The 18,116-nt window shown below is 43.2% G+C and overlaps 1 protein-coding gene across 1 annotated transcript in view; it reads left to right on the top strand.

The window, feature by feature from the left end:
* Positions 1-18,116, top strand: part of HSPA12A (heat shock protein family A (Hsp70) member 12A) — a 154,382-nt gene that overhangs the window by 2,211 nt on the left and 134,055 nt on the right. The window contains exon 2 of the mRNA XM_047703408.1: positions 12,528-12,615. Coding sequence (XP_047559364.1) covers positions 12,528-12,615 — 88 coding nt within the window. The remainder of the gene's footprint in view (positions 1-12,527; positions 12,616-18,116) is intronic.

Here is an 18,116-nt window from a genome sequence, read left to right as displayed (position 1 = left end):
ATTTTTACACATAATGAATGTTTAATAATTACTTTACTGGAAATGATTTGGAATTGAGTGAATAATGAATACACCAGGCTGTCTGGAGGAAGGGTTTGTTTTCAGTAGTAATGAGATGTCAGGATGGAAAAGTAGGGTGGGCAAGATGGACATGGTGTTTTAGGAAGTTAGCTGGTAGCAGTGGGTAAGCTGGGTGGGTGTTTAGTTGTACAGAAAGCAGGAGACACAGGTAGAAAATCATGTTGATGTAAGGGCCTGAACTGCACTGGTAGGAATGGCAAGAGATGAATGACAGAGTTAATAGGAAGAAGGATGAAAATCATTGTGAGTGGTTGGATGTGGGTTGGGGAACCAAAGATGATGCCATCGAGGACGGCTTGTACAGTACTCTTGCAGTTGATAGAAATGGGATAGGTGAACTAGTGATGTGGTTTTGATGGAAGGAACATGATGCATTTGGTTTTAGAGGTGTGGAACTTGTGGAGCACGGGTGTCTCAGAGAAAAGGGAGGACTGATGGTATAGCGATAGCCCATCCACATGGAACTTAAAGTTGAAACAAGAATAGATGAATCCTCTGGAGGGAGAAGGGGGGGAAATCCTCTTGAAGCAAGGACCTAAATATTGAGGAAGGAATATATTTAGGACATAGGAGGAGGGTAAGGTGCTATAATAAGGCAATAAGCAAAAGGGCTTAAGGAAAAAAGAAAACGGTCCAAATCCTGAAGTCTAAGGCAGAGAGTTTTGTGTCAGATGTGCGTGGGTACATATGCTTAGAATAAAATTGGAAAGAGTACACTTTAGCAAACTCATTGTGTCGTCCTTGGGTAGTGAGATCATTGGGAATTTTATTTTTTTATATATTAGTCATATCTGATTTTCCTAAAATGAATGTACTACTTGTATAACTTTGAACAATTACATGAAAATATTTGAAGGAAGATTATTACATCATGTTAAAGACTGAAATTAAAGGAGAATTAAAGACTGAGAAGAGATCATTAGAAACACAGTTGTTCCATTATAGAATCATCCCATCTTCTTAAAAATAGAACTATATGTAGGCTAAATAAATAGCTAAGACCATCATCCCTGTTTACTTCTGTCATTCACTCAATCAACAAATATTTATTGAATGTCTACCATGTGCCAGATGCTGTTCTGGGCACTGGGAAAACAGTAGTGAATAAAATAGGGAACATTTCTTCTCTTCATGGCACTTAGTTTTCGTGTCCCTCAATCCTAGCACTTACATGCTGGTGAGCCATCAGGACAATAAACTGCATTAAGTGTTTTTATGGAATTTATGTTTAATGAAAGCATTTTGAAAAGTTGGTATGCTAGGGGTTTATTAACATCCTATTAGTGTTGTCAGATTCAGATGAAATAAGATGACTATTCATGAATATTTCAATTTTCTTATTTTCTGTAGATATTAGAAGCACTGGGGTTTTAGCTGTAAAATAAATTCATGTACATGCCTACTGTATACATACTTCTCACATTCCTTGTTTTAGTACTATGGAGACTATATTTCCACTTCATATGGAGACTGAATGTCCAGGGGCACTCAAAGAACATCAGAGCTTGAAAGGGTTTGAGTGCTGCTAACCCTGAAGGTTTAAACAGGGGAGTAGAGGGGAAGGAAAAGTAAAAGGAAAGGCAAAGGCAAGGCTCAGGAGATAAGGAAAGTTCATATCCAGGGAGGGAGGGTAGGACTATACTCTCCTCTTTTAGATAGAGGACATAGCCATGACTATTGACTTCCCATGGATGGGGTGCTCACAGTGGAAGAGATGTATGGTGTTGGACAAAGGCCATTTGGGAATTAGGAGACAGATTGGAGTCCCAGCTGTCCCCAAGATCTAAACCTCACCAATCAAATGAATGGCTGGACTAGATCAGTGTTTCCTAAGCTTTTTGAAAATGAACACTCCTTTTTATTTGTTTTTTAAATAAATATTTTTATTTATTTATTTGACAGAGAGAGATCACAAGTAGGCAGAGAGACAGGCAGAGAGTGAGGAAGGGAAGCAGGCTCCCTGCTGAGCAGAGAGGCCGATGTGGGGCTCGATCCCTGCACCCCGGGATCATGACCTGAGCCGAAGGCAGAGGCTTAACCCACTGAGCCACCCAGGCACCCCAAGACTCCTTTTTAACAGCAAAAAATTGAGGGGACCCCCGCCCCATATAATAGTGGCTATATGCAGTGAGTATGAATTCAGTAGTATGTTTGGAGCAATTATATTTCATTCATGTAAATTCCATACAAATGACAAAGACTATGTTTATAGGCAAACCACTCTCCAGTGTTGGGTGTGTATTTGGTGGACATTTGGAATGGTGAGCCCCTTGCCCACAGTGTGCAGGCTTCTCAGGGAGCTCACCTGAGAACCATAGAGCCAGGTCTCCCCATCCAGGACCTCTTCTGTTTTAGCTCTGATTCAAAATAAAACATCAGGACATATTAGCCTAGACCTATTTGCTAAATGAAGACCCTTCATGGAGGAAATTAGTCATTCTTCAGGCTGCATTTCAAAAAGGATTTCTAAACCATGTTAGGTATTTCCTAAATGAATAAGGATAAAGAAAGATATATTTGTTCATTTTCCCTAATTCTCTGCAACACCTTTATATAAATTGGAACTTGTTTGCCATGGCTTTAATGTTCAGAAGTGATTGTTTAGATGTTATTTTGGCGTTGCTATCAAGTGCTTGTTAATTCTTGCCTGCATTTGCCATCTGTGTTGAATATCATTTTTCATAGGGAACTAATGAACATGATTGCAGGTGCCTTTAATCATAGAGTCATAGAAACTGGAGACAGAATAGATGGAAATGTTGCCTTTTCCCCATCTAGAAAATGGGATTAATAATGTTACCCCTCCTCTCCCAGTTGTCAGGAATGAGAAATAGGATTGCCAAGCTAATTGTAATATAAAAAGCTGTAAATTAAATGCTAAGTAATAAGAGTAGGAATGATTTGACTAATAATAAAACGTTTTTTTGTAGTTTGATTTTTTTTTTAAAGATTTTATTTATTTGTCAGAGAGAGAGAGGGAGAGAGAGCAAGCACAGGCAGACAGAATGGCAGGCAGAGGCAGAGGGAGAAGCAGGCTCCCTGATGAGCAAGGAGCCCGATGTGGGACTCGATCCCAGGACGCTGGGATCATGACCTGAGCCAAAGGCAGCTGTTTAACCAACTGAGCCACCCAGGCGTCCCTGTAGTTTGATTTTTTAATTACCAATGTCTCCCAACAGTAGTCATTACCTCTGTGCTAGAAAAACAAAAACCAGGGCAACAACTACCATTGATGGAGTACTTTTATCTGCCTGGGGTTTTCCTTGTATCATCTCGTTGAATCTGCAAAACCACCACAAGAGGTAAGTGGTTGGCCCAAGGTGGACACAGTTAGCAAATGGTGGAGTTGGAATTTGAACTCAGGCCCAGTGGACTCCAGTGCCCATGCAGTCCTCCCCCCGACCCCCGGCCCTGACGCCTGCTACCACTGTGCTCCTCTGCCTGTCAAATCTGGAAGTCTTGGAGTCAGATCCTGTGGTCTCATGCCAGTGATTGCTAGGGGCTTGGCCATCCATTCTGGAAGAAGCCAGTTGAGTTGCTCACAACTCAGCTGTGAAAGGAGTTCACAAAGGAGAATGAGAAAAGAGAAAGGAGCCTGGGTAAATGGTGTTAAGCTCTGGGTCACCAGTTCTCAGTCTGGGCTGCACATTAGAATCACTTGGGGATTCTACTAGATTCTGGTGGGATCTAAGCTCTGTTAGAATTTAAGCACCAGGAAGAGGAGGGTTATCTATTCACTGTTGTATTAAAAAACACTGATACCTGGGCCCTATTCCAGACCTATTAAATTGGAATCTCCAGGGGTGGGGCACACACAGAGGTATTTTTTTTTATATGTATGATAGTAATGTGGAGCCAAGATTGAGAACCTCTGCTCTAAGAGATTTCTTCATGGATCATGTCAGATACAGAATGGTTAAGGCTTCCCCCAGGAGTGATTTGAGAGTGGATACAGCTAAGAAATGTTGAGCCTTGGAACCAGACCATATGGGTTCAAGCCCTGGTTCTTCCAGTTCCCAGCTCTATGACCTTGTAAAAGTTACTTGACCTCTCTGAGCCCATTTGCTCATCACCTAATATTTTCAATGTCATAGGATTGCTATGAGATTAAATTTGAAAATCCATGGAAACTTCTTCCCACTCTGCCCAACACATAGTAAAGGATGTCACTATTACCAAAGAAATTAAGGAGAAGGAAAATAACATTTTTAGAGTTTTGCTGTGTTTGTCTGAAAACCTTAATTTCGCTTTGGAGAGGAATTCAGGAGGAACTGAATTAAATGATAAGGGGACCTCCCCTACCCTTTAAAAACAGCATTACTGGGGCGCCTGGGTGGCTCAGTGGGTTAAGCCGCTGCCTTCGGCTCAGGTCATGATCCCAGGTCCTGGGTTCGAGCCCCACATCGGGCTTTCTGCTCAGCGGGGAGCCTGCTTCCTCCTCTCTGTCTGCCTCTCTGTTTACTTGTGATTTCTCTCTGTCAAATAAATAAAATCTTTAAAAAAAAAATAAAATAAAAACAGCATTACTGACCTTTTAAGATAATCAGACCTCCTGGTAATCTATCACTTTTGTTTTAACCTTTACCATTTGCTCAAAATTATAGAGTTGATGCATTATTTCTCTCTTGTGTCCCAAATAAAGCAGAAAGCTGGAGCCGTGGTTGCCATGTGAGTGTTCAAAGCTGGCATCCTGTCAAAGGCTCTTTTAGGTCTAGCCTTCCGGTCATTTGTTGTGAGGGCTTTGACACTGAAAACCGAAGATACTGTTGGAGATGCTCTTGCTGGCAGTTTAATTGGTATTTTTCAGGACATAGACACACAATTTCTATATATGCAGAATGAAATGGGGAGAAGGGCAATTATCCAGTGAGATTAGATAGTAAAAAAAGAGGAGGGAAGCAAGCAAAAGAAATTCTTTAAAGCAAGCTATTTTGCCATTTTTGAATAGATACTTCTCTAACTTTGTAGTAGATAAACTTAAGAGTATTTCTGTGACCTAATTACAGGCTAATAAAGCAAAACGAATACATATAAAATACCCCACAAAGGCCAGGTTTTCCAACTTGTACTTCTTAATATAACAGCAGCAAAATAAGTATAGGAATTGCATTTATTGCGAATGAAGGAAATGCTAAATAAACATCTTTCCCACATAGGGGGCAGCAGAGAAGAAAGAGAGGAGAAATCCCAGTAAGAGGACCAGTAAGATGTTTTATTAAGTTATGACTGAAAATGTTTTCTCTGTAACTGCTGCAAACATTGATTTGGTTAGTTTCCTGTCCCCCGAGAGTGGTATGCCCTTCTATTTCGTTGTTGCACTTGAATGAAAGCCAATAAATTGTTTGACTTTTGTAATTAAACTGAAGAACTTGATTGAAGGGGATTTTAGCTTCCCTGAAAGTGTGCTTTAAGTTAATCTACTTAAGAGGAATTATCTATTTCTTATTAGCTAAATCAAAATACTCTGTGCCTTTATAACTGATGATTTCTATGGGCCTGGTCATGAATCTTACGGTAATGGTAAAATGTCAAACGTTATTTGGGGAATTTAGAAACTTTCAGTTGTCAAAAATTTAGGACTTGAGTTTTAACATTTGTTGTTGGCAAAATGTAGAGTCATATTTGTTTTCTTTTTCTTCCTTGATTTGCCATTTTTGGGGATCATGCTTACGATATTTGAGAATTTTTGTTTCTTGACTTTTTAAAAAAAATTGTAGTCATAGATGCAGATGAGAATTAGTTCTTTTGTGGGAGTAATTTTAGGGAGTAAATTTCCAGGAATTTTTAGCAAAATCATTTTAGGCAAATTTTTCAGGATGGATTTGATTTAATTGCATCACTTTTATATATGACAATCATATATCAAGTACTACCATTGGAGCCCTATATACTTCCAAAATTATTTAAGGCGATGTTTGTGAATGAATCTCTAATGCCAATCTAATGTATTAAATTTTTGCATAATTAAAAAATACACAGAATTATATGTTAACAAGGGACAGTAGATCTGGTTTTTAATTAAATTCCACTTATATTTTGTGACTGTGCATTCAAAACCGTAGGTGGATGATCAGTAATGATCAGAATTAGTTTCTTAGAAAAACAATGTTTTCATTAATACTTAAGGAGAAAAAGAGGATGAAAGTCTCAAATGTCATTTCTAGAGTGGAAATAATTTTAATATGTATTTAATAATGCCTGTCTTCTGCTTGGGCTACTGTCAGCATAACCATCTTTAAGTGGTACAGTTTGGAGATAGGAAGGAAAAGGGAAGTACGAGAGAATCTAACACAGATGTTCTCAGGAGTAAAGAATGATGGGTATTAGGATGATTTTGTGTAAGGGAACTTTCACTTGAAATAAAAAATTGAGGCAAAGTGAGGTTGAAATTAAAGTATCTGGGTGCCTGCCCTGATCTCCTCTTCTTTTTGTGTGCACAGAGATATGGCTAAAGGAAGCCACATGGGTCACCGAGGATCTGCCCTCTGCCACCGCCCCTGTTGGTGGGAACTGGCCAAACTCCCAGAAGGAGCTACCCTTGTTCAGCAGCTACTGTTAGACTGTTGTAAAAATTTGAGTTGCTTTATAAACAGCCAGGTGATTTAAAATATCCCTGAGCCATTCTAGGTAATCATCTTTCCAAAAGTTCATGACCAAATATTTGCACTCTAGGCTTAGGACCTTTATGGGAATTTGAAACTAGAGAGGACTGTGTACCAAACTCACGAGGCAGAGAATTTCTAGCAAAGAGCGTCTCAGTTAATGTGAGGTATCTGTGCCTTCTAAAGAATTTTTCTACTTCTACAGCATTAAAAGTAGAGTTCCTGTTTGAGAGAACTAGTAACAAATTTCTTTTGGCTATAAAATTATTCCATGCCAACACTTGTTGGGATTTTTATTAACTTGTGGATCTGACCTAAACTTTGGCTGTCTAATCCTTAAATGCTTTCTTTTTTTTTGCTAGCCAAGCTGACAGTATGCAGGGGGAAAGTAAGGCTTATGTACTGATTTTGAGAATACAGCCTCAAAGACTGTATTTTATAGAGCAAGAATCAAAGACTATGTTTGTAGAGTAAGAACAAAAACAACTCTTGTTTTAAAGTATTATATTTGAAATAACTATAACATGCGGGTATCAATTTATAAGCTTTAGAATGTATATTGTCCTATGTATCATATTCTATTACTTTACTGAAAATCCAGGCATTTTGAATTCTTGACTAAGACCATTGCAAGAAAAGTATCTGTTCAGTAAATAACTTTTACACATTTCTTATAAATCTGTTGTTGGAAAATAGTTGTCTTCTCTTGAGACAATTCTAAATGCAAAAGCAGGAAATGCAATCAAAACTAGGCATTGAAGATTTACAGAACTTTCCATTTGTATTTGTAATAGACTTTATATCCATGTATTATTTGTTATATGAGAATAAGAGGAATCACCATGTGTTGGTTTTTTTGTGTGTGTGTTTAACTAAAAATCACCATTTTACCTTCCCTAGTACATATTGTCTGAGTCTGACTTTAATTCACTAGGGATAAGCCTTGAACTTTTTACGCTCTTTCCAAGTCCTGATGCTAAGAAACAAATGCAACGCAGCTTGGCACAAAATTTGCCCCTTGCTGGTGGGTCAGAAAACGTCACATGCATGAGCCTGTACCCTCTGGGGCAAAGGCTCAGGTACCACATCAGGATCAGCCCCTCTGATCACCCTGTTTCTGAGCAACATCCCCTCGCTCTCCGAATTTAGACTTCAGCATATACACCTTGCGCTAGCTTATCCTGTCTATTTTTCACAAGATACGTAGGTAAAATTGTCAGGTTTTTAATGGCTGGTGTCTGCAGCTAGTCATTTGGGTCAGTCATCTTTGTGTTGATTCTCAAGTGCATCTGTCTCAGTTGGATGTTTTAAACTAAGCTGAACTCTGGAAGGCTTGGATTGGAGGAAAGGGACTGTAATCCTGTGTTACGCAAACTGGAGAGAGACAGTATGGTATCGTTTCTTGGCTACTTAGTGCTTTCTGACTTTTGAAAGAAAAGGAAACTTGGCAGCATGTAATTCTAAGAAAATTGTAAGAAACAAAGTAGTACCGAGCTCTTCGTGGGGGCAGGGAAGGGGTGAAGTCTGCTTAGATGGCTTCCGCGTTGTCTGATGTCCTCACAAACCCTGCGGGTTCAGTGTTGACTGAGAATGAGCCTGTACATTCCACCGAGGGAAGAAAGAGCAAAATCTTTTTCTTCCCTTAGCTGGTGGTTCTTTTAATTCAGGAGCTATGAAGCAGATTTTAAACTGACATCATTTTCTAACTGGAAAGTTAAGTGCCCCTTCTATCTGGAATACAAACATTTCAACAGGTCCTGTTGCGCTTGATGTGGACTTTTTATTCCAGTATAAAGGATCTTAAGATTTCTGGGTGTTAACTTTTAGGGAATACATAGCAGTAGCAAATAGAGCAAACACTAAATAAACAAAGGGGCTCAGGTTGAAATAAATGTCTGTGGCTCTCACGACATAAGTACATGCACAGATCTGATCATGAAAAATGTTAGCTTTTACCCTAGAGAACAATCACATTTTAGCCCCGGGGTACAGCTCTCACTGCTGGTGTGAGCATTTCACCAGTTAGGTACGCACGGACACAGGAATGATGCAGCATTTTAAAATACATTCTTTTCTTCTTAAACACATGCCCACCATCTTGACAAACGCTGTTTAGTGCGAAGTTCAAACACACGTCACCCAAGGTTAATTTCTACCTTGTGCAGTCAGGTGGTTTCAGATGTGCTGCGAGGATCCGCATGGGCAAGGAGACGCAAATCCCCATTTTGTTGTCTCTGCACTTTGGAATTCTATTCAGACCTCTTACATTGTGTGCAGACATATGAAAAAGGAGGATGCAAAAGTGAAACCAGTCCTGGGGCTGCTGTCAGCGTGGACATTCTTTCCACTGCCCGTGTGCTTGTTTGACTTGTTTTTGTCCTCTTCACACATTTTCTTTTCTCCCCCCTTCACACTGTTCACCCAGGCTCGCTCTGGGAGTTCATGCGGAGGACACCAGCCTGAGCACCAGCAGCAAGCACACCCCCGCCCCAACCCCAGGGCCACCTTCCTCACATTCCTGCTTCCTGGGCCATCTTTTGCAAGGGGTTTGGGATTCCAGCCCTGGTGGTCCAGGCTCTTCTAGCTGTGGCTATAGGGACTTAACCCATTGACCGCCTGTCCAATAGGCAAAGCTGTTAGAAATAACTGTGTGGTTATATTTACTGCTTATGTGTTTCTGTGATAGGAATCGTCTTTATAGATAAGAAAATCATAGAACCGCGCAGAACTTTTGGGTCATTTAGTTCCACGCTGTCATTTTACACACACACACACACACCCCTTCATCTAAGCAAATAGAAAAACCTCTAGTTGCTGGCAAAAAGCTGTCAACATGGGGCGCCTGGGTGGCTCAGTGGGTTAAGCCGCTGCCTTCAGCTCAGGTCATGATCCCAGGTCCTGGGTTCGAGCCCCACATCGGGCTTTCTGCTCAGCAGGGAGCCTGCTTCCTCCTCTCTCTCTGCCTGCCTCTCTGCTTATTTGTGATTTCTCTCTGTCAAAAAAAAAAAAAAAAAAAAGCTGTCAACATAATTCTTCTATTCAGGAATCAGCTTATTTAATGAGTTTAAATTAAAGATTTTTAAAATCCTCTTTGTTATGGGTAAAGGAAAAATACCATTTATGATATACAGTTAGTGTGATTATTTTGGTATAATATGTGTAATTGTCCCAACTGAATATCTGGCATATTCTGACAGCATTACAAGACTTAAAAATCTAAAGTCTAAAATTCCTAAATTCCGAGAAAAAAGTGCTGCATCTGTTTTGGGTTGTGGATCTCATACCGCGGCCTCTCAGGGGGTTAGCTGGAAAAAGTTCTGTGGCTTTCCTCAGATTTATAATTTTAAATGGCCTTTGGTAGCTGCGTTCTCTATACCCTAGTTTGTCAAGTAAGCAGGCGGATGTTTTTGCCTTCTGATAAATTACCATAATAAACATGTCTGCCTCCCTTACTTCATCTGCTACAAAAAATATTCAGGGCTTATCCGGCTGGAAGGTGAGTCACCTGAGGCTTTGTTCCCGAATTAGTAACGCGGCAGGCTCTCATTTAGCAAGTTGTGCTTCTCACCAATTAAAAGGCAAAAAGTTTCTCTCTTTCCCTCAGATAGAGACTTAGACTTTCACCTGTCAGAGGAAAATGAAACCGTCACTAACCAGTGTTTATTTTGCTGGCGGGTTCATGCCTAAGACAAAGTGATTTTTTTTCTCCAGGTGAATTACTCCCCACGTTGGCGTGGCAATGACTAATAAAGTATTTATGAAAACACAAGTGTGTTGTCCCCACTCCCACAGTGTGTCACTGCTGCCGCCAAGTGACAGGTCTGAAAAAAATATATCAGCAAACCTTAAACAATTAGAGCATCGATTCCACTTTGGAAAACCAAGGCCCCCACTCCCTCCTAGACAAAGATGCCTTCTCCTTATAGGATGAGAACGCAGAGGCTCTCGTAAATCCCTCTGACCCATGTAGCCAGCCATCCCTCGGAATTTGGGGCTTCTGAGACAAGAATGGCACGGTGGTGAAGAAAATAATGTCTTTCCCTGAACCAACTCCATCTTATTCTGGCGTTGAGGGGAGTTTTTAGTCTGGTTAGTTGCCCACAATCGCACACAACATCCTCCTGAGCTACAGGAGGGAGCAGTCCCTGTCTTGAAAATCGAGTAGACACACCGAGAACTTGCGACTCTGGGAACCCGCCAGTGCTTGGAGACCTATGCAAAGACCATTCTCCTGAGCAACCTCATTCTTGAACTGGGCTAAGAGCTTTCAATTGCTGTGACATTTTCAGCCAGGGAAGGGAGTAGTTGTTGCGGAGAAATGTTTTACAGGCAATTACTTTATATTATCAACAGAGCAATTCCCTGTCCAGAGAGGGGCCAAAACGATCAAGTTAAATCGTGAAAGAGAGAAAGAGCGAGCGGGAGAAGGGATTCATCTCATTAGCAGGTGCCAGTGCGGCAGGCTCTGCGGCGCACGGTGTCACTGGCCCTTTAAGACGACGGCTGCGCTCCCTCCGCCGCCGCCGCCCCCTCCCCCGGAGCTGTTGACAGGTCTAAACCTCCCGAGCAGCCCATTGTGGCCACAGTAGGAGGCACCTGCAGAAAATGTGCCAAAACCAGGCAGGGAGCAAGAGCTTTTCAATAAGCCCCGCAGCTGGAGAGGAGAAGCAACACTAAACACGCGGGCGCAGACCAGGCATGTGATGGGAAAAGGGGTCAAACCCAGACACCTCCTATTGGCTTTCTGAGCTTTCTGAGCACCGTTTGGTTCAATTTGCTGACATCTTCTAGCTGGCTTTTCTCTATTTGCTTAATATGCTGAGGTATTTAGCTTAAAAGCACTAAATACTCCATCACGAGGAGCTCTTCCCTCCCTTTCCCATTTACTGTTATTAAGGACGTTTTCCAGTATTTTCTCCCTCTTTCTGCTCCAAACTAAGATTGTTTTCTTTCGGTTCTCTCTCTCTTACTGCTACCTCGCAGGCATTCGCCACCACATGCTGCAGGCTTGATTTGACTCTTTCTGAATTCAGGGGCAAGTCAGGCTCTCCCAATTTGGGATCTGGGCTGCCTTAGTAAAGCACACATTCCAGCTGCTATCAGCACAGGTCTGGAAGATGAATTGCATTTCGACGCAGTAAACCTTTGCTGGGCATCTACTGTGTCCCCACCGCTGTCGTGGGGACTTCTGGAAATCCCGAGATAGACAGATGTGCCTCCCCTCCCCTACTGCTTAGGGTCCAGCAGAGAGGCCAAAGAGCTGATAGGACCATGGGTTTTAGGAATTGGTCTTGCACCCATGCACTTGTCTTTGTGGTACTTACAGCCCTTTGGAGAATAAGCTGGAGTGGAGGTAGGGCAGGGGGGGCAGGGAGGGATCTGGCATGTGCTGGTGGTGTAGTGGCTTTGTCTAGTCTCTCTTGAGAAGCAAGAGGACAGAGTCTCACTAAGCTGAGAACCTGGCATCATGCCTCAGTTTTGGCAGCTCTCAAAGGTCTGGAAATCCTTGCCTTTACATGGGGCCTTCCGGCTCGCATGATATGTCCCACATCTATTCTTTTTCCCACTGGAGGTAGTAAGGCATTATCTTGGTCTTACAGGTGAAAACATCTGAGACTCAGCACAAAGCACCTTGCCCAAGGGCACACAACGAGTGGGTGATAAGTGCAAAGGCCCTGAGGAAGCTGACCCCTCTGCTGCCCACCTTTACCTTTCTGCTTCCCTTCTACCCTGTGCGGCCTCTTCCACCTGTCTCCCAGCACGAACACATGCTTTGAGAGTGGCGCAGAAGCAGACAGACAAAGGGACATTTTCACAGTGAAACTCTTCTCCCCCTTCCTACAGATGGAGAGTGTTGGCGTGTACGGACTCTGTGGGTGTGCAGCGAAGAGCAAAGTGAAGTGTGATTCCAGGTGGGAAATACCAGCTTCAGGTAGGAAAGGAATGGATTTGTGCAAGTACCAAACTGACGTCGGAAGTTGTCCGTCCCCCCCCCCCCCCGCCCCCAGCAGATTTCATTCCTTTGGAGAGGGATGAGGCCCATTTCTAGCTGGTACAGTTACCCTAAAGCACATGCAAGATATTTGCCAAACCACTGCAGAACATCTGGTCGTTCAGAGCGCTGACGAGTGGTAAGAGGCATGAGAGCATGAGTATTTCAGAAGCACCCTTGAGTCGGGAATTGAAATTATTTCCCACCTACTCAGAGCTTGGAAAATGGGCAACAGCGGACATCTACACTCCCCAGCACAGCTGCGGAGCGGGACCTGGCTGGGCGCACTCCTGTCCCCTCTCTGCCCGGGCTCTGCCGGCTCTGGGGTCTTGCGTGTGAGAGTTCAGGCCTGTCCCGAGGCAGGAAGAGATGGTCTCGGGCTCCTCCAAGCTTGTTTATGCTTTAACATGTCTCTCCCCACAGAGGACTGGTCCTCTTCTTCCTTCTTGCCCAGTGCCTCCCTCCAATTCTGGAGGAAACAAGTGGACTATTCATGTAAAAAGAGAAAGAGTGAGCTGGGGGGCGGGGGCCGGGGTGGGGGGGAATGCCACCGACAAACTCCATTGAAAGCCACTGGCTGTTCATTTACATTCACACTTTTTAAAAATGTTAACTAATGATGTTAAATGGTTTGCCAAAGGTCCTGGCAGGTCAGTTGTAGAAGTGTCATTTCTGCCTAATTAGGGCTCTTGTGGCTGCCCGGGGCCTCCCAGTGCAACTGGTGACAAGCCGAGAGCTGACAGCTTCAATTGGTACCAATAGGAAGGTTGGACCCGTCCTGTTTTCCAACTCAGCCAGGTGTTTGCTGAATGGGGGAGGGGCCTGGGGAGATCTGAGCGCTTCCATGATCCGTCTTCTTTCACTGCCGCCTGGCAAGTCCTCTCCCTCTGCCTGTCTTATGTCAAGGTCAAGAATGGGCTTTGCTAAATCAGCAATTTGGGTTATCTCTGGGAGGTCATTAGCAATCCCTGGCCCAGACATTTCAAGTGGTCTCAGACCCCAGATGCTAGATTTTTTTTTTCCCCTCCCTAAAATCAGAAAGTAGGAAGAGAAAGGGAAAGTTTTAGGTTAAAAAAAAAAATAGTAGGAAGAAAACAAAACAGACCAAAAAAGACCCAGAAAACTCTGCATAGCCCTCAGAGTGTTAAGCTTCTGAAGGCATTCATAATGGGAAAACTGCTAGAAGAGAAAACAGCTAAAACATCCAGCTCGATGCTTTGAATGTTTTCCAGGGAAGACGGTAATGAAAAAGAAATCATGTAATGTGCAGCTGGATGTTGTGTGCCTGTCACATAGTAGGTGTTCAACAAAGAAATTACTGCTGATTTGATTTTTCAAGGGAGAAATTGTTGCCTGGAAAACAAAGAGCAGTTGGTAGAGACCTGGTTTTTCCACACTTGCTTTACTTGTTCCTGAAATGCTCTTTGAGTTCCTCAGTTCATCATAAAATACATGCTAAGTTGGAGTGCCACATGAGAGGTTGATACGATTATTTTATTTCAGTTTTTTGTTTTTTCTCCCACTTTTTTTTTTTTTTTTAACAACGTAAGCAATAACTACTTGGGAGCCCCAGGCTGCAGCAGCCAGAGCAAAGAGGCACTCCCGTGGCACTGAGAGGACACCTGAGTGCAGAATTTGGCTTGGGCACACTGGCAGGTCCTGTGGGGGGTGACAGCACTCCCTGTTTGTCCTGAGCTGGACACACCCACACTGGAACACACGCAAACAGCGCGCATGTCAGTGGTCCGTCTGACAGGGAACGGCAGGATTCAGGCATGAGCATCTGTGGGTCATGCTTGTTAAATCAAAGGGGGAAAAATGCATCAGAAAAAAAAAAAAACACATTCATTTTATGAAAATCTGAAGACCAGATCCAAAGAGGTCAGTTCTGGGGAGGAGGAGGGAGACTACAGTCATAGGCGTCTGAAACCGGCAGTTTCCAACTCTCTGTCCCGCCCGCTGCCTCTGTTATCTCAGATATGGAACAGTGAAAATTGGGGTCAGAAAAGAGACTGTTCCCATCTGTTGATTTTCTCAATGACGTGGAATGAATATGAAAGGAGATGGCCTCTGTAAGCTCACCAAGGGAATACCTGGTCCTTATCAGGGCCCGCTGGCAGTCAGTCCTCTCTCTGTGGCGCTAAGTCCTCCGTGGCTGGAGACCATGTCACCATGTTCTCTTCAGACCCAGGACAGACAGACACTAACAGAGGGAATTCATAGTATCGCCTCATAGGCTGACCTCGTGAATGCTATGTGAGCAAATGAATCTAGATACCTCCAGACAGTTCAGTTGCCTGTTTCCAATTTTCCAGGGACCTCCTTGGTCACTGAATGCCCTCCAGGGGTCCACTTTGCATTTTCGTCCATTCCTTTGGTGTTTGGCACATGTTCATTTTCTTCTCCTTCAGTCACCTTCCTGGTTTTGTCCTGGGATATGATTTTGCTTCTAGTTCCAGTACGGACCCCCACCATGGCTCTGCCTCCCATATCCGCCTCTATCCGCCGGACGTGACCCGCCACCCATAATGGCTGTCTGTGGACTTCGAGGGCAAACGTGTGAGTGTCTGGCTCTCAACGAATGCTAAGATGTGGCCGCTGAAGCCCCTCATAGTGGTTAGGAAGGTGAATATTTAAAAATTATTCTGTAAGATATTAGTGGTAAAGAAAGACGTTCTGCAGCCATGAAACCAGCATGAGAAATAAGCCAGTCATTTAGTATAACGAAACAAAGCAACAAAAAACTTGAAGACTTGTGGACAGACGAAAGAACATACACGTGACAGTGAGTCTTCTGTTTGGTGGCGTTAATACATTCTGGTGGTGCTCGTGATAACTGGTCCTCACAATGGCAAAATCATGTTCAGTTGGATATTACCTAAACCTTTCTGAAAGCAAATCTGATTTCGGCATTCCATTGTTTGAGGCTTTCTGATGGCCCTTTCAGATCTGATTCTGGCTTCTCTCTGACCTTGAACCCTTACTCTGCTGTGCTGACCTGCTGGCAGTTCTCAGGACCTGCCAGGATGTTTCATGCCTCAGGGCCTTTGAACAAACTCTTTTTTTAATCCTTGGAATGCCTTCTCTCCCTATTGTTCTCCTGACAAACACCTATTTCTTATACCACCTCCTCCCTAAAGCTTCTCCTGACACCCCTTTCTTTCTTATGCGCCCCTCTGCAGAACCTCACAGTCTTCCGAAGAAGAATAATAGTTGTGATAATAAAAGCTCCGTTTTACTAAATGCCTTCTGTGTGCCCATGTCTGTGCTTTTGCTAGTTATACCGTTCATTCCTCACTGCCCTGTGAAGAAGGCGCTGTTGTAGATGCTCATATCACTAATGAGAGCCTGTGGCTCAAGTTGTGTGTTGACGGTCACACAGCTTGAACATGGTGGAGTGGGACCTGAACCCAGCCAGCATGATTCAAGCACATGTAATAACCACCTTTGATCTAGAACCACCAAGCCACGCGGACTCCCATTATAAGTGGTTGCCATGCTGGTGTTTGGGTTTTAGAGTGTCTCCCCTCTGGCTGGTGAGCTCGTGGGTGTTGGTGACACTCTTCGCTAAGTCTGTGTCTAGTGCCGAGTGTAGGGTCAGCACATGGCAGACACTCTAAATGTGGGTCGAATTTAACAAAGTTGAATGGAATTGAATTGTACTATATATATATATATATATTTATATATATTATATATATATATATTTATGCGTATGTGTGAGTATGTATATATTCTCTCTCCTGCCTCTCTTATTCTCTGTGTGTTTTTTATATATACATATATATGCACACTATACATACATATATAGCTATGTACACAAGATATACATATGTATATATAGGTGTATATACATAAAGAAATAGACATATATGTATATAAAGAGATTACAAGGCAGGGAGCGAGAGTTCAGTCTCAGCTAGGAGGAATACACATGCATTCCTGTCTCTTTGACTTCGGTTGGTGAGTTTGTAGTCTCTGTTAACCTCGTTGCCTCGTAGCATGGGTGAGACAGTATGTACCTTGGCCAGAGACTCCTAAAACCAGACCTTGAAGCTCTCCAAGTTCTGCTCTGAGTGTCCTATTATGGTTAAGCCTAATGGTTATCAGAGGAGGTGGATGTCTGGGTAGAAGGGCATTTTTGAGGTTTTGTTTTGTTTTTTTGGTGTTTTTGTTTGTTTGGTTTTTTTTTGGGGGGGGGGTTGGCTATGCATTGTCTCAGGTACAGAGATGAGTCCTACTTTGTCCAAACACTTTTCTTCATCATTCGGTCTTCTTGAGCCTGAGCTTGTTAGTGATGGTGAGCCTGGGTCTCGTTCCGTCCCGTAAGGTCCTGTGCATTATGCAAAGGGCAAGGCTAAGACCCAGCGTAGAGAGTAGCCTTAGCACAAAACCAAAAATCTCTCTTAGAGCTAAGAGGCACCCATCTTATCTGGAATGTTGGGTGAGGATTCAGTCATAGCCAGTTCAAGGGCAAGAAACTCGCTCCCGGATCCTGTGCTCATATGTTGCTTGCTTGCAGGGGGAGACAGTTCGTGTGGCATTTATAGACAGGTGCCCATTTGTCACACTTATTTTTACCCTACATGAGCATGAAATCCCAGTTTTAAAATCAGATTCCAGAACTCAACAAGCTGTCAGGTTCTTAACTGATTTTCTAAAGTAGTTCAGTGGCCCTTGGTGAGCCCTCCCTGCTGTCCTGTTGACTCCCTTCCTGCCACTGACCAGTCATACCCTTTGCTTCTCTCTCAGTTCTTCACTCCCTTCCTGGAACCCTTCCTCTTGGCCTTGCCAAATCCTGTCCATCCTTTGAGAGAACCTGGTTGGTCGATGGGGATCTGACCCCTTCCAGCTTTGCTACGCCATTGAAGGTCTTGTTACTCACTCCAGGCTTCTCTCTTGATGTGCAAAATGCTTTCAGGGTGTAGAGCCTTGGAGGAAAGCAAGCAGGGTGAAAGTTCGGACAGTCTCTCGTGCATTTTCACCAACGGAGTCCTGATGGCAAGCTGACTCAACCGGCACTTCGGCAAGATTGGCATGTCTGAAGTTTAAAAAAATTTTTTTTTGAGTATTTGCCAACTTTTAGTGTTTTTCTATTTTAAAATAGGGCTTTGTGGTTATATGTAAAAGTAATTTTTCCAAACTATGCCTCTGAGTGTCCTTGGTGTATCATTACATTCCTTTGGGCGGGCAAGCTGGCTTGGACACGGGACCCCTGTAGTTGCCCAGGCCCTGTGCTGGTTTTAATGCTCTGATGTTGCCATCGTGAAACTCATAATAACTTGAATGAGGGCTCCTGCATGTTCATTGTGTCCTGGGTCCTGTAAGTTATGCAGATGGCCCTGCTTTTGGGGTTTTGTGACTCTTCTGACTGGGAAGCGTGAAGAGACAACGTTAAAACCTTAATGTGAATTTGGTACCACCGACCAGGAGGCTGCGTG

The sequence above is a fragment of the Lutra lutra genome, chromosome 14 (assembly GCF_902655055.1).
Source record: "Lutra lutra chromosome 14, mLutLut1.2, whole genome shotgun sequence".
In the NCBI taxonomy this organism is placed as follows: Eukaryota; Metazoa; Chordata; class Mammalia; order Carnivora; family Mustelidae; genus Lutra; species Lutra lutra.
The sequence above is the reverse complement of the archived record's forward strand: the minus strand, read 5'-3'. Positions and strand labels throughout refer to the sequence as shown.